Source organism: Bison bison, unplaced genomic scaffold (assembly GCF_000754665.1).
Source record: "Bison bison bison isolate TAMUID 2011002044 unplaced genomic scaffold, Bison_UMD1.0 scf7180017864473, whole genome shotgun sequence".
In the NCBI taxonomy this organism is placed as follows: Eukaryota; Metazoa; Chordata; class Mammalia; order Artiodactyla; family Bovidae; genus Bison; species Bison bison.
In genome coordinates this window covers 12513877-12539403 of record NW_011495034.1, presented here as the reverse complement: position 1 = coordinate 12539403, position 25527 = coordinate 12513877, and the positions used below count along the sequence as shown (strand labels likewise).

At 41.0% G+C, this 25527-nt stretch overlaps 1 protein-coding gene across 1 annotated transcript in view; it reads left to right on the top strand.

Annotated features, from left to right (window-relative positions):
- The first annotated feature begins 2939 nt into the window (after window positions 1-2939).
- SLC35F1 (solute carrier family 35, member F1) overlaps window positions 2940-25527 on the top strand; it is a 167707-nt gene continuing 145119 nt past the window's right edge. The window contains exon 1 of the mRNA XM_010861806.1: window positions 2940-3111. Coding sequence (XP_010860108.1) covers window positions 2940-3111 — 172 coding nt within the window. The remainder of the gene's footprint in view (window positions 3112-25527) is intronic.

Genomic DNA, 25527 nt, shown 5'->3' with positions numbered 1-25527 from the left:
TAGGATCTTTAGCTGTGGCATGTGAGATCTAGTTCCCTGACCAGGGATCTAACCCAGACCCCCTGCACTGGGAGAGTGGAGTCTTAGCCACTGGACCATCAAGGAAGTCCTGCAGCTCCTATCATGATTTTTGTTAATGGATATCACACTTCCTAGGCTGGCTTAAAAACTCTTGAGTTGATTCTGGTACTTCTCTTTACGTCTGCCTTAAAAAAAAAAAAATCATCCTTTCATTTCAACAAAACCATTCGGTGTTGCCTATTTGTACCTACTGTCTTTGACGTGTTCATTTTCTATTTCCTTTGAATGGCATTGCCCAGCTGCAGACAGAGTGAAGAGCACTGTACCAACTTCCCAGTAAAAACAGTCATTATAAAACAATGATACAAAAGTAAAGGAGATACATCCCAGGGAAAGAGAGGGCAGAGAATACTTCTTAAAGGGGATAACATAACATGCGGGCCAAATCTTGAAAGATGAATGAGAGTCAGACTGACAAGTTGGGATGAACACTCTGGAAATAATAACACATGAGAAGACATGCTGACGAAGAAGACCGTGACTCATTGTTGAAGTGCGAGTAGCTCTGTAGGGCTGGAGCTCTGGCGCTGTGGGAATAAAATGGGGGAAGCCAGAGGCAGGGCTCCAAGGTGCTAGGAGTAGAGGGCAGAGGGGGCATCGAAGGCCTTGTTTCAGTAGCTGCTGCTGCTGCTTAACAAACCACCCAAAACTTCATGCTCTGAAAGCACCACCACTGATTATTTCTCACAGTTCTCCAGTTGGGCAGCAGTCTCTGGGGAAGGTTGATCTCTGCTCCACGTGATGCAGGTTGGCACCACTCCACTGGGCCCAGAGGATCCACGATCCTCATGCACATGTCTGGTGCTTCAGCTGTGATGGCAATGGTTGGCGGGGGTCTCTCTTTTCCTTTTCTCACAGCCTCTCAGTATTCAGTGGTCTAACTTGGGGTTCTGTACATGGAAGCTGTATCCTAGGAGGGCAGAAAATGGAAGCCACAGTGCTTCTTAAGACTTAGGCCCGGAAGCCACTTGACATCTCTCCCTCTACTTTCTGTTGGTTAAAGTAAGTCACAAGACAAGCTCAGCTTCCTGAAAAGGAAAATAGAACCCACCTCCCTTTGGGAGGAGCAGCTTGAGCGTAGAAAGATATGAGGCACTGTTAGCAGCCACCTTTTTAGACAGTGTAACATAGGCTTTATAGATCACTGCGTTCTATAGGATGCCATCTATGGGGTATCATCTATACGGGAGGATTTTAAACTGAAGACTGACGTTTTAAACTTATCTGTCTAAAAATATCTCTGACTCCTTTATAAAGATTGAATTGAGGAGTCAGGGTCAGTACTTGGAGACAGAACAGTCTACCAATCTACTAAGGCAGCCTCTACCAACAGATTTCAAGCTAACCTGTGGAGAGTCTTTTTCATGAGCCCACATGCCTTGCCACAATGTTTCTTCCTCATGGAAGCAAATGGAATGAGTGATGGATTTGCCATTTTTTTTAAAGGATACCACCAAGGTATCTACCCAGCTGAGGCCTAGAGTCTATGTACCAGGTCAGGAAACTCTGGTCCATGTGTCACATCTGCTCACCACCTGTTTTGGTAAATAAAGTTTTATTGGAACACAAAACAAGGTATCTACCCAGGACCCTTCCAGAAAGATGGATTCACAAACACCATGGGGAAGGAAATATGTAATGCTGCAGATGCTCTGCCTAATGCTTCTTTGTTTAGAAATATGACTCTTTGCTTATTCGCTATTGCTTTTTCTCTAAATAAATAAGCCTGGAAAGTCAGATGAGATTCTTGGCGAGAGCAGAAGCCTGCTTTGCTAAAGCCAGGGATTCGTCTTGTGTCAGAGGATACAGGTGTATGTGACCACAGAGACCACATGAGCATTTTATTTCTATGCAAAGTGAACTCTTTGACTCTTGCTAGTAATCTCGACTACAAAAGTCTTTATGGTCAGTGCCTATAAAAATGCCATGGAAAATATTTATAAAATTTGAAATCTCTTACTACACCACCTCAGTTACTAAATTTCCTTTATGAATAAGAGTTGTAATATATCAGCAACTGTGACTTGAGCAGAGGAGAGCAGAGACTATGCTTATTAGTGTTCATTAGAGCAAACTGAGATTCAAAATCTGGGAATGGAGAGGAGATACTCCTAGATTTTCAAGGGTTTCTATAGCCCTTTCTTCTAAGTGTTCCTAGAGCCAAGATTTTAGTTTATGAAAGAGAAGAGTCTCCCCTTTTTGATATGAGAATCTTAGGACAAGGTTGGAATATGGTCCCTCCTGGTCAGTGTTTGGGTTCTCTCTCAGGTTTCTGAACAATTTGTTCATGCCATGGTGGCAACAGGAAAATGTTAATTTCCCCTAGAGCTCTAGGGGAAGTGGGAAGAAGCCAGGAACACTTGGAGAGATTTGATCTCAACTCCCAACTTTGTCACTAATTATGTGACTGTAAGCAAATTCCTTAACCCTTCTAAACTTTGGTTTCTTCCTCTGCATGCATGCTAAGTCACTCTAGATGTGTCTCACTCTTTGCAACCCAATGGACTGTAGCCCACCAGGCTCTTCTGTCATGGGATTCTTAGGGTAAGAATACTGGACTGGGTTGCCATGTGCCCTTCCACAGGGTCTTCCCAACCCAGGGATCCAACCGGCGTCTCTTATGTCTCCTGAATTGGCTGGCAGGTTCTTCACCACTAGCACCACCTGGAAGCCCCCTTCCTTTGCACAACCCCAGTGATAACTGCACTTTCCCAGTAGGATTGCTGTGATGAATTAAAAGAATCACTGTTTATTGCATGTAGCCTAGTAAGTGGCATAAGTATTCAGTAAATTTTAAGTGATTGTTCTATTGGACTTTCTGCTGATCTTTACTATGTTTCTCTTTATTTCTCAGGGAGATGTTAATCTCTGTGGCTCTAGGCCAGGTGTTATCCCTCCTTATTTGTGGAATTAGCTTGACCAGCAAGTACCTGTCAGAAGATTTCCATGCCAATACACCAGTCTTCCAGAGTTTCCTCAATTACATTCTTCTCTTCTTGGTCTATACCACCACACTAGCTGTCAGACAAGGTAAGCATGCCAAACCCATTTCTCTTTTACCAGTATCTTCAAGAGTGATGAGCTATGACCAGATTAACTTTTTTCACTTACAGCATCATAAGACAATTCAAAACCCCAAATCTCACTGTTCTGTTTTGTGATAATATAGCAAACAAAATGAATGAATAAATTACAAAGAAGCATGAATTATGTAAACTCAACGGGAAATAAGAAATGCATGTATAGGCCGAAAAGTACAGTTGCTTACTACTTGAATTCCTGTTAGCATTTCTTATACCCCTCAGTGAATCTAAATAGCCAGCTTCCCTGGAACCTGAAACAGTCTTGATGAAGCTGTCCCTAATACCTGCTAGCCCTGAGAAATCCAAGGGGATTGCGGACAAATATATGTCTTTGAGAAAGGAAGATAAAAATAGTAAATGCAAACAACTCTAGTAATAACAAAGGGGAAAAGAAAGAAAAAACAGCTACCACAGTCATGTGACTTGTTCTGTCTAAACTTAAAAAGCTAAGGCAATGGAACAAATCCTTCAAGACTTGATGCAGGAAAAACTTATTAAAGGGCAGTTGCAGTTGAAATCCTTGTGGTATATCTCTGGAGGGTATATTTCAGAGACATATGATAATACCATTGAATCTGGTATAAATACTCTTATCTATGGCCCAGAAATAGCCAATAATGTCGCTATTATTAGCTGTAGCTATTGACTATAAAATATGCATTGAAAAGTAACCATAATAGGTTTGAAGATAATTATATACCTTAATAATGAATAAAGATACATGAATAGCTATATACAGTAATCCTAACCGTCATACTTTTTTGAAACTTTGCCACAAATCATATCTCAGCATTGTATTTTTACATTTCCGTATTTGGATTATCATCCAGAATAATATTGCTTATTTATAATGATTTGGCCAGGACTAGATTTCATCTTAGAAGAAGAGTACAAATGAACAAGTTAGAACTGACTTCCAGTTTAACTTGAGATTGTCTAAGGTATTGCAGAAGCTAATTTCATTTACTTCTCAAAAATTGGTGTTATTGGTGTTTGTACAGGTATACCTGTGGCGGATTCATTTCGATATTTGGCAATACTAATACAATATTATAAAGTTTAAAAATAAAATAAAATAAAATAAAATAAAAATAAAAAATAAATAAATAAAATTCAATATAGGTAAACATAATTAAAGAATAAAATTTCAAACAAAACTTCAGGCTATGAAAGTTAAGACACTGAGTCTCAGCTACATTTCCTCAGTATGATTTGGAAGCCATTGATTTTGAACGCTACAAATGCATTATCTAAACAGTTGCTTCAATCCAGGAAAGGACTCCAGAAAATGAGAAAGTGGAGGGGGTGTATAATTAGAAATTTACTTCTGAGAGACTGTCAATACGAAGAATGTATCATTTGATCATATCAAGGAGAGCTATGCAGTTCAACTTAAAAATAATTTCATGAAGACTTGAATGATAATTTAGAATTATTAAAGGATAGAATTATTTTAGCCCAGTACAAGGATTATAATTAAAAATAGTAAGATTGAAGAACAAATTTGCAACATTCTGATATAACAACAACAACAAAATCTCATGGAAATGGTAAATTTGTGTTCTCTGGAGATTTTCAGAACCAGTCTGCCAGCAGTCCCCAAACTTTTGGCACCAGGGACTAACGGTTTCATGGAAGACAGTTTTTCCATGGACCAGAGTGGGGGACAGTTTGGGGATGATTCAGGTGTATTGCATTTATTGTGCACTTTATTTCTGTTGCATCAACTCCACCTCAGACTGTCAAGCATTGGATCCCAGAGACTGGGGATCCCCTGCTCTAGACTATAAGGTGATGAGCTGCAATTAGTTTTCAGGTTCTTGTCACTCTTGCTTTCTAGGAGCCCAGAGATTTAACAAAAACTCTCATCAGGGAAAAAAATAAAAGTAAGCCATTCTAAGAAACAGAATAATTTCACAGTTACAGGTAGAGACAGAAAAGCTTAAAAAAAAATTTAACTGTAGAAAAAGGCCCAAAGTTAATACATGTTATTGAGACTTTATAATGTCCCAGCCACTATGTATGTGAATTACCTCTTTTATTCCTTCAAACCAAGGAAATAGGAATTATTATCTGAAAGTTTATCAGTGAGAAATTGGAGGCTCCCCTGGCATCAGGAATGTGCTGTAGGCTAGAACTAGGAAGAGTAGGCATCTCTCTGAGCCAGGCTGGGTACTTTCATGGCCCACCCTGCCCACCCATGTGGAGTCCAGGGGAGGAACGAAGAGGGGAGGGAGACATGTTTGAGCAAAAGGAGAGTTTTCTCCCTTGAATTTCAAAACCCTGGATAAGAAACCAGCCCTGGGTGAGAGGTCCAGTGCTGCACAGCAGTGAGGTCAAGAGGATATGGCTGTACGTGGTGCCGAGAGTGGATGGGCATGGGGGCCGGGCAGAGGGATGACGGGAAAGAGGCCAGGGGCTAGAAGCAGCAAGGAATTCAGAGGCACTTTGGAAGAAAAAGACTGAAAAGGACCTGAGAACTTTCTGTCATTATGGTTGATGATGAAGAAAATCAACTTCTAAAATGCCCTATCCAGAGATATCTGCCACGGCCTCAGATTATCACTAAACTTGCTGGCATGTCTTCATTTGGATGTTTACTTAGAATGTTTGTTTGTTTTAAGCTTCATCTTTAGAAGTTTTAATAGACCGGCATTAAGCTAACATCTGGAAATCAACATAGTAATTACATTAATTTTGTATAGGCTGATTCAGTGCTATGTTCTAGCAACATAATAATCTCTTTCATTATGCACCTCAAGATGTGAGAGGGGATGAACAGAGCAAAGAGGAGAGGATGGAAAGTGTGGTATGTGCGAGGGAACCACTGTCTTGGCCACATTTCCTCCTCCATTCCTGGTGCTCCCTGACTAATCTCCTGGGAGGGCTGCAGGTTAGGGTTGAACAAGATACAGCCTTCTCAATTCTTCCATCACAGACATCACTGATCCTGCAGGGCCACTCTATTCATTTGATACCACCTTAGGCCACATAACAGCAAGGGGTTAGACTCAAGAACTAACAATCTTTCTTTATCACTTTAATCATAAAATGTATGATTGTCACATGTAAACACAATGTGATAAATGCAAGAAGCCTTTCAAGAGCATTAAGGGCCATGTCATTACAAAGTCTTATAGAATTTGACTTCTGAGTTAAAGTGAATTCTTTTCATCAAATTTGCATTGAACCTATGATCAAAGACTCTGAAGCAACAGACTCTAGTATAAGTTTCAGTGTTACTCCAGTTCAAGCTGGAGTTTTGAATTTGCCCCTGGTTAAGACTCTGATGCTGGGAGGGATTGGGGGCAAGAGGAGAAGAGGATGACAGAGGATGAGATGGCTGGATGGCATCACTGACTCGATGGACGTGAGTCTGAGTGAACTCCGGGAGTTGGTGATGGACAGGGAGGCCTGGCGTGCTGCGATTCATGGGGTTGCAAAGAGTCAAACACGACTGAGTGACTGATCTGATCTGATTAATTGATTCCTACAAAATTTGTAGAAAACCAAAAATTGATTCCTACAAAGACCATCCTCCTAAAATTGTGTATTGTAGATAGGTTTTAAAGCTAGCCCTTCTTTTATTGGCACTAGGTTGTTTTTTTTATTCCAGATGGTTCTAAAATTTTTAAACATCTTGCCGTTTATCATAAAGAGCCTCATTAATACAGCACTGTAGAAAAAATGTACTTCAAAAAACTAGTTCCAATAAGATTGTATCAAATTTGAGAATTTAGATAAAATTTAGATAACTGTTTACTTAGTTAGCTGTAACCACTTTGGGGAAGCTACTCAGACAATTAAAATATCCCCGTTGATTGAAGTAATGCCTGAAATCCAAACACAGGCTATATGGGTAAGGTGGGGCTTTAGGAACTGTAAAGGAAAATGTATTCTTCCTCTTGTGTTTCTCCTTTACTCTCACACTATCGTTCTTCTGACACCAGATGTGTGGGGCTTTCCCACACCCTGCAGTTCTGTGGCACCAGCTGAGTGTCTTACAACATAACTCAGTTCTGACAGTTGTGTCGAGAGATGGATGGAAGTTATTACTGGCGCTTCTGCCCTACCTGCTATAGGTCAGAAGTTGCCACCAACCCTCCTTGGATTTAGTTAATTTACTAGAGCGTCTCACAGGACTCAGGAAAACAGCTTACTTAATGTTTACTAGTTTATTACAAAAAGATATGATGTATTTTGGGATGGAAGAAGTGAGTAAGGCAAGGTATGTGGAAGGGGGACGTGACTTCTAGCACAGCTGTCTCAGAACCTCCATGTCACATGTTCACCAACCCCAGCATTCTCCAAACTGCATGCTTTTGGAATTTTTATGGAAGCTTCAATAGGTAGACATGATCATTAACCTCATTTCCAGCCCCTCTCCTCTCTCTGGAAAATGGGAAGGCAGGGCTGAAAAGTCCAGCTTTCTAATCATAGCTTGGTATTTCTGGTGACCAGCTCCATCCAGGAGCCCACCAAGAGTCAACTCATTAGAAGAAAAAAATTCCTATCTCCCTGGAAATTGTAAGGGATATAGGAGCTCTGTGTCAGGAGCAAGGGTCAAAGACCAAATAGCACAAAATATGTTCCTAGTGCTCTTGTATGTGTGCCTAGTCACTCAGTCGTGTCCAACTCTTTGCAACCCCATGGACTGCAGTCTGCCAGGCTCCTCTATCCATTAGGATTCTCCAGGCGAGAATACTGGAGTGGGTTACCATGCCCTCCTCCACCCAGGGATCAAACCCAAGTCTCCCTCAATGCAGGTGGATTCTTTACCAGCTGAGCCACCAGGGAAGCCCAAGAATACTGGAGTGGGTAGCTTATCCCTTCTCCAGGGGATCTTCCCAACCAAGGAATCGAACCAGGGTCACCTGCATTGCAGGAGGATTTGTTACCAACTGAGCCACCAGGGAAGGCCACTAGTGCTCTTATCACTTAGGAAATTGCAAGGGTTTGAGGAGCTCTATGCCAAGAACCAGGGGCAGAGAACTATGTGTATCTTATCTCACAGGTAAATGACTAAGAAAGTGTAGTGCTGCCAAAACTTACGGATTTGAAGCCTCTTCCTCATGTATCCTTTTTTCTTAAAATTCCATGTAATACTAGCTGAAATCAGGAAACAGAAAAACACAAAAAGCAGACTATGAACAACTAAGGGCTTCTTCCCTGGTGGTTCTGCAGAAAAGAATCTCCCTGCCAATGCAGGAGACACAGGTTCAATCCCTAGGTGGGGAAGATCTCCTGGAGAAGGAAATAGCAACCCACTCCAGTATGCTCACCTGAGAAATCCCATGGACGGAGGAGCCTGGCGAGCTACAGTCCATGTGGTCACAGAGTTGGACATAACTTAGCAACTAAAGACACACATTTGAACAACTAAAGACCATGCAGTTCTTGCATTTGTGATGTAGAAGCTAGAAATGTGACCAACTTTTAAAACAAAGGTGAAATAAGATACATTTCTTCTGAAGAAAAACTTTATGTCATCAAACTTTTTCCATAAGCTTCTTTTATCAATTATTATATGAATCCTGCTTCCGCCCAGAAGCACTTTCAGTAGTTCTTAAACAATAGATATCCACGATTCTTCTCTTGGCAGTTTTTAACTTCTGAATATATATAAACCACACAAATTTTTTTCAGCTTTTAGACTTTTCGTTTTGTGCTGGGGTGTAGCCAACTAAGAATGCCATGATAGTTTCAGGTGAACAGTGAAGGGATTCAGCCGTACATACACATGTATCCATTCTCTGCCAAACTCCTCTCCTCTCATGCTGTCATCTAACACTGAGCAGAGTTCTGTGTGCTATACAGTAGATCCTTGTTGGTTATCCATATAAAGCATAAGATTTTTAAATAGTCAATAATTTCTTCTTCCTTTTCTTCTGCCAATTTTTCTGAGTTCTTTCCTCTCCAATTTCTTTTTGTTTTCCCATCAACAAGCTGCTCAGTGATGAGGGAGGTAAGAATTGCAAGGCAAAAGCAGGATGTTGAGGGTGAAAAGAAAACATTTTCATCCCTTAGTTTCCTCTTCAAGTCATGATGATGGGGAAAGAATGGGTATCTGCAATGAAAACATGAATAGAACCAGAAGTGCCGGCTTCATTTTGGATACAGACCCTGAAAAAAGAAGAAAGTTTGCCGCTATTGGGCATCATTAGAGATATTCCTGGTGACTGGTTCTGCACATTTTGCTTTTTCACTGAGAGAGGTTTTTATATCCTCTTCTAGTTCTGAATAAACGGCAAGCTTGCAGCTTGCAGCTAGAAACAGTTTGATGAGTATTGCATGAATTCTAGCAAATTCTTAACAGACATTAAAATATTTGTTGAATCTTTTATATATTTCTTTGTGTGAGTGTGAAAAATGAAGCAAGTTACTAATAGTACTAACAGCACACTCAAATATATCACTGTGTGTAGTCTGAATTTTTCCAAAAAGAATACAGAAACGTAAATTCATGCCATGTTCTTCAAGAGAAATACTCTTGGTTTGAACACTAAATACCATAAGACAGAAATTCTGGAAGTCTAGGTTCTAACTTCAGTTATCGGTGGAGAGGCTGATGAAATGAATTTGGCTCAGGCTTATGGAGCACTCACCCTCTCCTGGTCCCCTCTACCCACTATCTTCTTTTTCCTTCCAGAGCACTGACGTGATGACTCATTAGAAAAGACCCTGATGCTGGGGAAGATTGAAGGCAAAAGGAGAGAGGGGCAACAGAGGATAAGATAGTTAGATAGCATCACCAACTCAATGGACATGAATTTGAGCAGACTCCAGGAGATAGTTGAGGACAGAGAAGCCTGACATGCTGCAGTCCACAGAGTGACAAAGAGTCAGGTAGGACTTAGTAACTGGGCAACAATAAGCACTGAAGTAGCCAGATTGGCGAGAGAAATATATAAAGATAACAGTCTTGTCTATACACAACAGCTACATGCAACTCATGGCCCAGTAGTCTAGTCCCTATAAGAACATTCTCAGAAGTTCCACTAATTAGTTCCATACTCATCTTCCACTAACTGGAAGATGATAGTTGCCTCTTCCAATGTAAGACAGGCCTCATATGTGCTCCCTGCAGAAACACTACACATCTTATAATTATGTAAGCTAATTTCTCAATTACCAATGTTGCAAAATTAAAAATAGTTGTCTAATTAGAAAAAATATAGAACTTCATACAAAATAATATAGGCCTCTATGGAAACTGCAACAGTATATCAGACGCTGGAATCCCCTTCCGATCTCACCTCCCCACTTCTGTTTGTACAGCTCTGCCTCTGTGAACCTTTGCCCCTTGCCTTTGTTGGAATTTTCTTTGGTTCTTACCATAGGAAGTCCAAGACACAGGGCAGAGCAGGGGAAAGAGGTAAAGTGGGATCCAGGATTTTCTCAAAGCAGAAGCCTGAATTCTTATTTAAAAATTTTTATTTTATATGAGAGTATAGTTGATTTACAATGTTGTATTAGTTTCCATTGTATGGCAAAGTGATATATATCACTTCATGGCGAATAGATGGGGAAACAATGGAAACTGACAGACTTTATTTTGGGGGGCTCCAAAAACACTGCAGATGGTGACTGCAGCAATGAAATTAAAAGACACTTGCTTCTTGGAAGAAAAGTTATGACCAACCTAGACAGCATATTAAACAGCAGAGACATTACTTTGTCAACAAAAGTCCGTTTAGTCAAGGCTGTGGTTTTTCCAGTAGTCATGTATAGATGTGAGAGTTGGACTATAAAGAAAGCTGAATGCAGAAGAATTGATACTTTTGAACTGTGGTGTTGGAGAAGACTCTTGAGAGTCCCTTGGGCTGCAAGGAGATCCAACCAGTCCATCCTAATGGAAATCAGTCCTGGGTGTTCATTGGAAGGACTGATGTTGAGCTGAAACTCCAATATTTTGGCCACCTGATGTGAAGAACTGACTCATTTAAAAAGACTCTGATGTTTGGAAAGATTGAAGGCAGGAGGAGAAGGGGACAACAGAGGATGAGATGGTTAGATGGCATCACCAACTCAATGGACTTGAGTTTGGGTAAACTCCGGGAGTTGGTGATGGACAGGGAGGCCTGGCGTGCTGCAGTTCATGGGGTCGCAAAGAGTCGGACATAACTGAATGACTGAACTGAACTGAACTGAGACAGCATATTAAAAAGCAGAGACATTATTTTGCCAACAAAGGTCCATCTAGTCAAAGCTATGGTTTTTCCAGTAGTCATGTATAGATGTGAGAGTTGGACTATAAAGAAAGCTGAGCACCAAAGAATTAATGCTTTGAACTGTGGTGTTGGAGAAGACTCTTGAGAGTCCCTTGGACAGCAAGGAGATCCAACCAGTCCATCCTAAAGGAAATCAGTCCTGAATATTCATTGGAAAGACTGATGTTGAAGCTGAAACTCCAATGCTTTGGCCACCTGCTGTGAAGAACTGACTTATTTGAAAAGACCCTGATGCTGGGAAACATTGTTGACGGGGGGGGAGAGAGGGACAACAGAGGATGAGATGGTTGGATGGCATCACCAACTCAATGGACGTGAGTTTGAGTGACTTCCGGGAGTTGGTGATGGACAGGGAGGCCTGGCGTGCCTCAGTCCATGGGGTCACAGAGAGTTGGACACGACTGAGTGACTAAACTGAACTGATATATATATATATATATACACACACATACACACACATATATATCCATTCATTTTCAGATTATTTTCCCATATAGATTATCACAGAATATTGAGTAGAGCCCCTTGTGCTATACAGTAGGTCCTTGTTGATTATCTATTTTATATATAGTTGTATGTATTTGTTGATCCCAACCTTCTAATTTATTCTTCCTCCCATGTTTCCATTTTGGTAATCATAAATTTGTTTTCAGAGTTTGTGAGTCTGTTTCTGTTTAGTAAATAAGTTCATTGTATTGTTTTTTTTTTTTTTTAGATTCTACATGTAAGTGATATCATATGATATTTGTCTTTGACTTACTTAACGTAGTATGATAACCTCTAGGTCCATCCATGTTGCTGTAAATGACATTATTCTTTCTTATGACTGACTGATAGTCCGTTGTGTATATGTACCACATCTTTTTTATCCATTCCTCTGTTGATGGCCGTTTTCATTGCTTCCATGTCCTGGCTATTGTAAATAGTGGTGCAACAAACATTGGGGTGCATGCATCTTTTCAAATTATGGTTTTCTCTAGGTATATGCCTAGGAGTGGGACTGCTGGATCGTATGATAGGTATATTTTTAGTATTTTAAGGAACCTACATACTGTTCTCCATAGTAGCTGTATCAGTTTACATTCCCACCAACAGTGTAAGAAAGTTCCCTTTTTGCCACATCCTCTCCAGCATTTATTGTTTGTAGACTTTTTGATTATGGCCATTCTGACCAGTGCGAGGTGATATTAAGCATGCCGTTAAGCATTAAGTACGTTAAGCGTCTTTTCCTGTGCTTCTTGGCCATCTGTATGTAGAGGCCTGAGTTCTGCTCATACATAGTCTGTTCAGTGTCCACTTCTGTGGGTAACTTTGACTAAATCACGGAGGAGAAGGGATTCTTGGAGAGTTGGATAAGGAAGGACTTGGCAAATGTACATACTGAATTATAACTCCCTTGTGAGTCCTGAGGGAAATATTACTGTCACTTACCTAAGTCTGGTGAGGTAATACTCACTGGAGCCTCTTAAATCATCTTTCTTGTGGGAAACTACTTGGCAAACCTCCATTCCTCTTCACCGGCAGGTTGTATTTATGTTTACATGTTGGAGACTTTTAGCCCTCATAGTATAGAAAGGCTGTACTTCAATGACTTTTGAAATGAACCTTAGTGGATACTCCCTGGGAATTTTACTTATGTTGATAGGGAAGGGAGAAGAGAAGGTGGGGCAGGGGATAAGGGGTGGGCACTCCTCTGCAAACCATGCTGGGAAATAGTGAAGATCACAGAAGAAAATAAAAATCCAGTTTTAGCAAAATGGCTCCTCAGTATGTGAAGCAACTGGAACTCTCATATACTGCTGCTGGAAATGCAAAATGATAACGGACAGTTTGGAAAATGGCTTGATGCTTTCTTATAAAGTTAAATACCCACTTACCATATGACCCATCACTCATGTTCTTCCAAGAGAAATGAAAACATAATATCTACAAATATTATGTGCAAGTGTCCACTGCAGTTTTATTCATAAGCTAAAACTGTAAACAACCCAAGGGCTCATCAGCTCGTAAAAGGATAAAAACTGTGGTAAATTCCCACAGTAGAGTATGACTCTGCCATAGAAGGACAATGTTATTATGCAATGATGTGTATTAATCTCAAAAGTATTATGCCACGTGCAAGAAGGCAGACATGGGACCATATACATTGTATAACTACATGATGCTAGTAATGCAAAGTTCTGGAAAAGGCAAAACTATAAGGTCGGGAAATAGATCAATGATTGCTGGAGTAGGGAACCAGGGGTGGGGGTGATTGACTGCAAAGGGACACAAGGGAACTTTGGAGGTAATGGAAATGTTCTCTATGTCTTGATTGCTTAGAGGTTACATGACTGTATATGTTTGTCAGAACTCTTCAAATTATACACCAAAAGGAGTGAATTTTATCACATATAAATTATACTTTAATATACCTGACCAAAGGGGGAAAAAAAGAGAAAGAATTGACCGCCTACTCTCACCCCATGGCCGCCATGATGAAATTGCATATCACTGGGCTCGAGTTCCCACTGGGTAGCTTTTCCCTCACTTATGGATATTAGGAAAGGCCATTAAAATGTCCTCCTTCATTGTGGCATGCTTTCAGACTGCAAGAATGAGTACAGTTTCCCCTCTACTCCAGAAAATGTACCTACTCTGAAGAACTTGCTACTGGGACACAAATTATTATTTATCAAGCTCACAATCCATTAACTAGTGTAAAAGTACATGTATTTCATACATACACAGTGCTTACAGGGGCAGTCTGCACTGAATCAAGTCTCCCACAGTCTTCATCAAACTTAGAGTACCTAAGAATGCATGTCCTATTTGTGTGAAGGTGGCTGACTCTCAAATAAAGTGATATGTTAGCCAGAACTTTCAATATGACTTAGCATGATCAGTGACTTCTAGATGGAAGGAAAATGACATGCATATGCAAGGCCCTCCCTCATTCCTCATGCCAAATACTTCATTAACAGATACCCTTCTGCTTCTTCGCTTCCAAACAGTGTGTGAGTTGGGAGGGAGGGATTGTCTCCCTGTTTTATCCAGAGTCTGTGTTGACTGTTAATTCTGGAAATCTTTAAGCGTTCATCTCTCCATGCTGCGAGCTGGCACAGAGAGATACTCATTCCTGGCACGAAGCTCCAGCATTCTTGTGGGAGATTGAAGGGTGGTTACAAGATGATAACTATATTGCCTCAAGGAGATAAGTCCCCTTCTGCCAAAATAGTGCTTTGTATGTAATTAGTGTAAAAATTCAGAGGAATAGAGTTTATCCTTACAATCATCTTTCTCATTAAAAAAGAATCATAATGGAAGAACAAAGCAGTCCCTGCAGTGAATTGAATTGCTTTCCTAAAGTTTTCATTAAATCAAAGACTCAGCGGTTAGCCATCTTGCAGACACTCTTGCAGTCGGCTGCAGGAAATTTGCAGGGGGCAGAAAATAAAACAATGAAGGGGACTTTTTTTTTTCTTTCCCAGGAGTAGAATTGCCTTGTGATTATCTTTAGATCAGAGTTCCCTGTCTGTGCATTTTTTGAGTGTCTGGTTTCATTGGTTTCCACTTCTCAGTTTTTGAGAACCAGGAAGAAGAATGTGTAACTCAGCAAATTTATATGTGATTCTTGCAAATGGTGGGTTCTAACTAAAAGTTGGAGTGACTAGGCCCCTTCAATAGGCCCCTTCAGTGACCTATAAGAGGAAAAACATAAAGAAAATGACTTCTAAATAAGAGAAAAAAATGATCAGAGTTTATATTTTTGCCAATTTTTTTACTGTTTGACACTTCCTTGTATGAAAGAGCATGAATATTACATTCTTTTACCTTTAACTGCCTAGTCATGTCTAAGAAAAAGTCTCCCCTTAAGAATCATATTCAGAAATTATTGCTTAAGTTCACCAAATCTAAATCTAACTTTAGACAATTAGGATCTAGACTTTTTCTGTTTCTCAGGTCAATCAAAATTCAAGAACCATTGAGTCATCCTGGTTTAACTGGCCTGTATTGTATTTCTTCCTTTCATAAGTCGGGATAATAATAGTAGCTGCTTTCAGTTTCCGTGTGGACCAAATGAGGTCATATATGTGGGAAATTTCTAGCACAGTGTCAGACATAGAGAAAGCATTCAGTGAATGTAATCTGCCATCATTGGTATTAGATTTGCTTAATAAATGACTAATTTCCTCCCCAGAAAGTTGGATTTTACACATGTACCCCTTAATTTGAATCTGTTCTATCATGAGGAACCTGAAATTCATCAGTCATATCCCCACCACTTATGTTATCCATAACTTGTCACTGGATGTCAGAGCAGGCACTGGTATGATTCATAGAGGAATCCAAAAGGAAAGACATTTTAGATACTTTCTTACCCCTATGGTGTCCATTGTGAGTGAGGGAATTCATTGATATAACTATTACACTGGTACAGGACTAATTCTAAAATGCCTGAGCCCAAGTCCTCCTCCCCCAGCATGTAGAGCAGGGCTCCTACCGCTTGAGGAAGCCACGTTGAGAGAGACCATGGACACCCAGAGTCTGCTTAGAAGGAGCCAGAGCCCCTGCTTCAACTCTGAGGCGTAACTGCAATCAAATGGTCCAAACTACAAGAGACTGGAAGCAGTGGGAGGGTTGCCAAAGGAAAGAGCTGAAAAGACAATTCTCTTGGCAGATGCTTGCCCCAGAAATGAGTGCATATTTTATTCTAGAGCTTTGAATATGCCTGTGAAATCTCAGGATAGAATCACTTCCCACCTTTTCTCTCCCAATGGTTTTCCTGTGTGTTTCCTATCTCTTCTCCTGTTTCCTCTTTTTACCCAGCACTTTCCTTCTCACACAGTCAAAAATGATAGACAAATTGGAGGCAAGTGGAGGGAGAATATTATTATCCTTCTCCCCATTCACTGGACTGAGGCAGGACTGTCATTCAGACCCTACAGAGAAGATACAGATTATGTTTATGCCACATCTGCGAATAACCACTCCAAGTACCTATCCTTTGTTCAAGAAAAGGCTCAGAGCACAAGGACACCAGTCAAGATCAAGTATGTTGTAAACCGAGCTTGGCTACATTTTTTCCAATGTTTTTTCTTCCATAACACACGTAGAATGCATCTGTGAACTGCAACTAATTGAATAACACATACAGAAAGCAAAGCAAAAAGCAGCTGAGAAAACTACATTCCCATTTGGGCTGTTTGACTGAGGCACATACTGGCTAGAGAAGTTGGGGAAATAACAGTGGGGTTTGGCCAAAACCAGGAGAAGATGGCATTTCTGTCCCTGATAATTTCCATCAAGGAATCACTTCTTAGAGCAAAGGCCATACATGCTCCAGCAGACCCTGTCATTACAAGAGTAAGCATTCCCAGGGGGTGAGTTGGGTCACTCTTTTATAGTAAAAATGCCAAAGCTCTGTGAGTTATGTGGAATAATCAGTGAGCAATACAACCCTTTTAAGGCCATTTTAAGGGAAACCGTAGTGAGAAATCTGTAAGCAGAGATCTAGTCTTACTAATGAAGTACTGCAGGGAAAATAATTTTCCTTATATCCGCTCACTAAAAGGAACGTCACTCCCATTCTTTTGACAGGGTAAGAATATTATTTTTAAGTTGAAAAATAAAATCAGGGTGGAGACCGGAAAAAATAAAAGTAATACAAGATGGAAAAGAATTGCGAAATACCCAGAGAGCACAAAGCATCGAGGGCTACACAGCCAGAGAAGCGGCTGCTGGTGTGTCGTTTTTCAGCTCAGAAGCGGGGAGGCTATCACAGACTCTGGAGCCATTGCTCGGCCATCTTTCAGCAGGAAGAACACGCTGCAGACAAACTCTATGGACGACTGGGGCGCCTCACCAGATTCACAGCAGCAGGTTCTATGCCTACAAGCAATTTCAACTTTGGGCTCAGTGAATGTCATTCACTGAGGTCGTGGTTTCCAGCTGTGCTGTGTTAAACTCGCACCATTTTAGCACAGCTTTAAGCAAACTATTGATTTTAAACTTTTGTAAGGCTAAAAGAAACTAAGTTAGATCATTCAGGAGCAAGCAAAGAACTCGACTTCTAAAAATAAAGTTAAGGAACTTGGTAACTTCTTTTTCACAGAGGATGTGTAGGCAGAGCTTATATAAGTGGCATAAATACAGAAGCCTCAGTACTGTTCAAAACTAGGTTCTTTACTATATGGAAACCTAATAGGTCTCAATCCCTGATTTCTCTTGTTTTGGCATCAGATACGTTAACTGATTTAGATTCCTGACGGGAAAGTCAGTGATACTCAGTCAGTTCCTATACTCAGTACCTCTTAACTGAAGGAATGAACAGGGTGTACAAGCCAAGGAGTGGACTTTCCCCAGCCTACAGAGGTTTATAGTTTTAGTTCTGCCCATGATTACTTTATACAGAAACTTCTAGAACACTCTGACCTGATTACATCTATTCAACTGTCATGTGAGAGTTGGACCATAAAGAAGGCTGAGTGCTGAAGAATTGATGCTTTTGAATTGTGGTGCTGGAGAAGACTCCTGAGAGTCCCTTGGACAGCAATGAGATAAAACCAGTCAATCCTATAGGAAATCAACCCTGAATATTCATGGGAAGGACCGATGCTGAAGCTGAAACTCCAGTACTTTGGCCACCTGATGCAAAGAGCCAACTTTGAAAAGTTGGAAAAGACCCTGATGCTGGGAAAGATTGAAGGCAAAAGAAAAGGGGGCAACAGAGAATGAAATGGTTGGATGGCATCGTGGACTCAGTGGACATGAGTTTGAGCAAACTCTGGGAGATAGTGAAGGATAAGGAAGCCTGACATGCTGTAGTTCATGGGGTCGCAGAGTCAGAAACCATTGAGCAACTGAACAACAATATCTAAATTTATCTTACATTCCGGAGTCATGTAATTCCTCTTTCATGTATTAATTTCTTCCTTAATTTCATTCATTAAGTCTGCAATACCTCTTTTTTTTTTTTTTGCCTGCACACGTGTGCAGCATGTGAGAGCTTAGTTCCCTGGACCAGGAATCAAACCTGTATCCCCTGCATGGAAGCATGGAGTTTTAACCACTGGACCTCCAGAGAAGTCCCAGCAAACAGTTTTTGAGGGCCTCTTTCTGTTAGGTGCTGTACTACCAGGTGTGAAGTATACTTGAGTGAAGAGGATTTCTCTTCTCACACCCCCTTCTGAGCTCACGGACAAGAGGAGGAGAGTAAAGAGTCTCTTCCATTGCAGAGGTACAGACCTGGGGGCCTCCCTTCCCCTTACCTCCACCAAATCTCCATTGCAAAAGAATTCACTTCTCTACCATCCATTTTATCACTCCATCCAGCCACCCTTTTGCAATTATTCACAGCAGGAGGATTCAGTACAAGCAGTTAAAATCAGTCCATTGCTGTTTCATGGTCTTCCCTTACCCTTTCCTTGATCACGCACTCTCCTTGCTCTAGGACCCTGACTTTACATCAAAAAGAGCCACTGCTGTTCCCGGGTCCCTGCACTTCCCTGCCCTCTCCCCGCCACCACCACCCCTCTGCCTCCTGGGAGGACACAGCACAGACATCATCCCCTTCCTTTATTTAGACTTGGCTATGGAAACCTCCTGGCTGCTAGGCTTCTATGAGCCAGAGCACTTGGTATTTTCATTATTATTAGTGACTTCCAAGGCCCTCAAAGGTCTCTTCTCTTACAGGCAGTTTATCACAGATTTACCTGACTTACCTGCCACCCTCTGTGGGGTGGCAAATAGTCCTTTACTTTCTTGGCTTTATCCTTTTAAGAGGCCTTTACCTTTCTGGTGCTGGGGAATGTACCTTTAGCACTACTGGAATATGAATTTAAGCTGCTTCCAAGTTTCTAACAACCCCCATAAAATAGAAATCACAATAACTTAATATAATAAGACAGTGTAGGATATCAGAGTTCACAGGCTTTATCCCAGTACCTGACTGAGGAAAAAAGCTGCCAGCCACTCACTGGGATCTTTAGTGTTTGCGGAGGAGTGGGAGGGAGGACATAACATCAACCTCTTGCTTTCTACCAACTAGCTCATCTCATTTTCTTAGTGTGTGGTGTGCTCCATTCAACACATATTCACCACATCACTTTCAGATTGTTAGGTTACTTACTATTTGGTAGTATTCTAGAGAGTTATAATATGTACAATTTCCAGTAGTCCCAATTCATTTCCAGAAAGTAGCACAGATATATATCCAACTAAATGCAGCAATGATTATGATTCCTTTGAAGAAATCTTTATTGCATCCTCTTAATCTTGTGCCAAAATCCCTGATTTAAATCTATTTATTCATGGCTTCATGTGAAAACCAGAAAAGAATATTCCCCCTTAGCAAGCATCTCCAACCGCAGGTATCCTGTGTGTATCTACACAGCTCCCAAGGTTAAAGTTTAAACACACCCAACAACCAACTTAGAAAAGTCCTGTCATCTCTGGGGTTGAAGTTTCATTTGATGGTAGAATATATTGACTGGTACAAGTTGTCTTCAGTTAAATTTCACAAATATTTCTTGAACTTACTGGGTACCAGACACCAGGTGAGACTCCTTCAGATGCCGTCTTTCCATCCCCACCAGCCCTGGCCACTCATCCCTTCTCAGCTGGACCTCTGCCACGACCCCTGAACAGCTCTCTGCCTGTCTCTGCCACATCTTCATCACTGTCGTGGTGGCGGTGGTTTAGTCGATAAGTCGCGTCCAATTCTTGTGACTGCATGGACTGCAGCCTGCCAGGCTCCTCTGTCCATGGGATTCTCCAGGCAAGAATACTGGAGTGGATTGCCATTTCCTTCTCCAGTGGATCTTCCCAACACAGGAATCGAACCCAGGTCTCTGCATTGCAGGCAGATTCTTTACCAACTGAGCTATGTATCCCTCCCTTAAAATTTTATTTGTGCTAAATTAAAGTCCAGCAGTCAACCAGGCTTAGGATAATCATGTAAACCCTTGTTTTTTTGTGTGATTTTTTTAATTGAAATCAGATGTTTTAAAACAACTGGGGGAAGAACTGGTTAATAGAAGGTGATTATTTTCTATATCCATTGAAATCAGCATTTTTTCTTCCATCTTCATTTTATGAACCAAAATACAGTCTTTTAATAAGAGTTAAAAGAGACTCAAAATCAAGATACTACAGTGTTGCAATTTCTGCTTTCTAATTAGCCCATCTCCTTGAGGAAAGGAGGCCAGAGATGTAATAACTAATTTTTTTGTTCACTGAATAGGGTGTGTTCTGAAGTGCAAGCCAAGTTGCCTTAGACTTTAGAGTGGGAGATGCTGACCCTCATATAAAAAGAAAATAAACTCAATATTTTAGGTACTAGTTTGAAAAGAAATAACTGGTTCCTACTGTGGAAATAGTGTCAGACTTTATTTTGCGGGGCTCCAAAATCACTCCAAAATCATGGTGACTGCAGCCATGAAATTAAAAGACGCTTACTCCTTGGAAGGAAAGTTATGACCAACCTAGATAGCATATTCAAAAGCAGAGACATTACTTTGCCAACAAAGGTCCGTCTAGTCAAGGCTATGGTTTTTCCAGTGGTCATGTATGGATGTGAGAGTTGGACTGTGAAGAAGGCTGAGCGCCGAAGAATTGATGCTTTTGAACTGTGGTGTTGGAGAAGACTCTTGAGAGTCCCTTGGACTGCAAGAAGATCCAACCAGTCCATTCTGAAGGAGATCAGCCCTGGGATTTCTTTGGAAGGAATGATGCTAAAGCTGAAACTCCAGTACTTTGGCCACTTCATGCGAAGAGTTGACTCATTGGAAAAGACTGATGCTGGGAGGGATCGGGGGCAGGAGGAGAAGGGGATGCCAGAGGATGAGATGGCTGGATGGCATCACTGACTCGATGGACGTGAGTCTGAGTGAACTCGGGAGTTGGTGATGGACAGGGAGGCCTGGCGTGCTGTGATTCATGGGGTCTCGAAGAGTCGGACACGATTGAGCGACTGAACTGAACTGAACTGTGCTCCACACACAGCATTATCACTTATAACTCAAAGAATTCCCTGGTGGTCCAGCGGTTAGGACTTGGCTCTTTCACTGCTGAGAATAAAAGTATGAAATGATAAAGATCCCTCCACAGTCTGTTCTTGGTATAAGAGGAAGTCCCAGTGGACTACTTTCCTTCTGTCTTTAACTCAGTCTCTTGTTTTCATCTCCTTGTGAATTATTGCAAAGAAGGGAGAACAAACGGGCCCTGTGATACCTGCTTCTGGAAGAATGCCACCACCACAACATTGGAGTAATAATATAGAAATTTATATCATCCATAAACCTTTTATAGTAATGTAATTAGTAGGGCTATTAATACTACTCAAGCCTAGCTTTCCTTATAGTTGTAAACACAGCTTGTGATCACATAAATGACATCAGTAATAATCCTTTAGGGCATCATGTAAACTGAGTCATTTTAGCTGTGGTTTAATGAGAAGTGAAAAGACTGAAAGTGTTAGTTGCTCGGTCATGTCCAACTGTTTGTGACCCTGTGGACCAGCGCCAGCCAGACTCCTCTGTCCATGGAATTTTCCAGGCAAGGATACTGAACTGGGTAGCCATTCCCTGCTCCAGGGGATCTTCCTGACCCAGGATTGAACCCAGGCCTTCTGCATTGAGGGCAAATTCTTTACCCTCTGAGCCACCAGGGAAGCCCTTAATCAAAATCTCCATTCAAAAAACAAAAGATTATTTTTCCTTAGAAAGCAGAGTATGAGGGATAACCCATGAGGATTTTCTAGCATTTGGATATTGGATTCCAGAGGAGGTTTACTGGTGTTAATATGTCTGGGAAGAATGGATCAGAGAAATACAGACATTTTAGCCAATATTAATGCAGGAATATGCCCATCACCAAATAGAAACTGTCTGTTTCTATAGCTCAGTGTCATTTACATATGGTTCTCTCAACTCTTGTGGCATTTTAATTAATGTTTAAGCCAAAAAAATGAAGTGAGTTTAGTATATATGTTTCTTATCTCTTCTGTAAAAAATAATGAATGTGGTGTGAAAGTAGGTTCCAGGAATCCCAAATTAGTATAAATTAGCAGAATGGTTTGGTTACCTGCTGTGGAATTCAGGACAGTCAAATCACATTCAAGGATGGTCTCTACTAGGGTTATGTTCCTTTCTTAAGCAGGTCAACTTAATATCTCTGTGACTTAGATTTCATCCCTGAAAAAAAATGGAAATGACGATAAAATAAAAAATGTTTATTAATATATATTGATCATTTTATATACTCCAAGGTTCATTAAAGTTTCAATCTAGCTGATATTTAAGAGACAGTATTCAATTGTATGTGACTTTTTTAGGGCTGACTTTTTTATTTGCTCCTGGCTCTGAATAAAACTAGTATATTCCAAGAAGAGTAAGATTTTTCTGAAGCAATAGGTAAAATGCCAGTTCATCCAACTTGGATAATCACTGATAGAGAATAGCACACTTCAGTGAGGGAGAAAGAAAAAAATAGGGCACAGTGAGTTTGTTAGATTTTATGACCAAGCTATGCTTGGGTGGTTTCAAGTGCCACCCAAAGGGGAAAGAGAAAGGAAATGAGAATATATAACACAATTACATCATCTATAGGCCTTGTAACCATCATTTAGGTCATTTTATGGGTAATGAAACTGGGGCTTTGAGATATTAACTTATCAAAAAGTAAATAGCTACTTCCATTTAGCATATCAGTTCAGTTCAGTTGCTCAGTCGTGTCCAACTCTTTGCAACCCCATGAATCGCAGCACGCCAGGCCTCCCTGTCCATTCACCAACTCCCAGAGTTCACTCAAACTCATGTCCATTGAGTCCGTGATGCCATCCAGCCATCTCATCCTCTGGCATCCCCTTCTCCTCCTGCCCTCAATCCCTCCCAGCATCAGGGTCTTTTCCAATGAGTCAACTCTTCGCATGAGGTGGCCAAAGTATTGGAGTTTCAGCTTTAGCATCAGCCCTTCCAATGAACACCAGGACTGACCTCCTTTGGGATGGACTGGTTGGATCTCCTTGCCATCCAAGGGACTCTCATGGGTCTTCTCCAACACCATGGTTCAAAAGCATCAATTCTTCGGCGCTCAGCTTTCTTCACATAGTAAGTCACAAAAGACCATGAGTGTCACTGTGCTAACAGCAACAACAATACAAACACAAGACACACACATACACACACACTCATCACTGTTATTATGAACTTACCAGAAATCTAAGAAAGAAAAGAGACCTAAATGTATAAACTCCAGAAAATTCCCCTTTTAAGAGAAAAAAGCTCATGGCTTCTCTCATTCGTGGCAGAATGACAAGAGAAGGAATCCACAGAGAGATAAGAACTTGGACACAGGACACAGAGAAGATCCGTGTGTACCTGCAAACTGTATTTCATGGATCTCTGCCTAGTGCTGGGCATGTAGTATGCAGAGCCTGTGGGGTGGAGCAAGAGAGCTGGAAGAGATTCCACCTGAGCTGTGTGGAGCCTCCCCAGGTGCACAGCAGCTATCCTTTGAGGTGGGAGGGAGCAGTACAGGTGGACTGACAGAAACGAACTTGAGGCACTATATGCATTCGCGTCCAGGTAGGTCTTGGAGGCGCTGCAAGGTAGCTGAGGGAAATCTCTTGGAGACATTCCAGCCAGAGAGAAATTTCTGTAATGCAGAAAGCCTATTACATGCCTGGAGAGCAAAGAGAATTCCCCAGCAACCTGAACAATAGTCTGCTGAGCTATAATGCAAAAATATATTTTTAATGATTCAGATAGTTGGTTGCTTGGTTACAAAGTGCAGAGAGCTCTAAAACCTCGCCCATGCTCAGACCCCAAGTCTTGAAGAAGAGTAGTATTGATCCTGCTTGCAAACATTTGAAGTCAGCAGTGAACGAAGTCAAACTAAAGGTACGAGAAAGCCAACTCCCACTGGTCAGGTTGACTCAACCCCCTAAACAGGTAGCCTGACATAAAAGGACATCCTCTTCTGGAAAGTAAATATTACTTAGTTCAGTCTCTACTGTTATTTCATACAAAATGTCCAGATACAATAAAAAATTACTAGGCAAGTGAAGAAGGAAGAAAAACGTGACACATGGTCAAGAGAGAAAATAATAATAGAAGCAGACCCATAGATGTCATAAAAGTGACATGAAGTGATGTCACAGATACTGGAATTATCAGACAAGAAGTTAATAATAACTGTGATAAAAATCTTGTGGAAGAGGTAAACAACTTCATGAAGATATACAGATTTTCATCAGAGACCAGGAAACTACTTGAAAAATAGTGAAGTAGGAATGCTAGAGATTTTTTTAAAAAATCAACATAAGGAGTGAAGATTGTAGAATTAAGTGAAGGACAGAATCTGGGAACTTGAACATAGCTGAGTACACAATATGCAGTTGGAACAGGGAAAAATGAGTGAAAACGAAAGAAAAACAGAATAGACTATTGGGACAAAATGAAATTATCCACTATCCATGTAATTGGACTCCAGAAGAAGAGAAGAGAAACAATGGGGCAGAATAAATATTTGAAGAGATCATAGCTGAGAACTTTTCAAATTTCCTGAAGGACATCAAATAGATCCAATAAGCTTAGGAAATCCCAAGTGGATAAATGCAAAGAAAGCTGCTGCTGCTGCTGCTGCTAAGTCGCTTCAGTCATGTCCGACTCTGTGTGACCCCATAGACGGCAGCCCACCAGGCTCCCCCGTCCCTGGGATTCTCCAGGCAAGAACACTGGAGTGGGTTGCCATTTCCTTCTCCAGTGCAGGAAAATGAAAAGTGAAAGTAAAGTCACTCAGTCATGTCGGACTCTTCTCGACCCCATGGACTGCAGCGTACCAGGCTCCTCTGTCCATGGGATTTTCCAGGCAGGAGTACTGGAGTGGGTGGCCATTGCCTTCTCCAGAAAAGAAAGCTACACTTGGGTATATCATTGTCAGACTGTGGAAGACCAAAGAAAAGAGAAAATCTTAAAAGCAGCAAAACAAAGAATATGCATTACTAAAAGGGAAAAACATCTCTTGCTAGAAACAATAGATGGAAGAAGTCAGTGGGCCAACTTTTTTAAGGTGCTGGGAAAAAAAACTTGTTATAAGTCTGTGTATCTTTTTCACTTTATCCTTTTAAAGCAAAGGCAAATAAAAGGCAT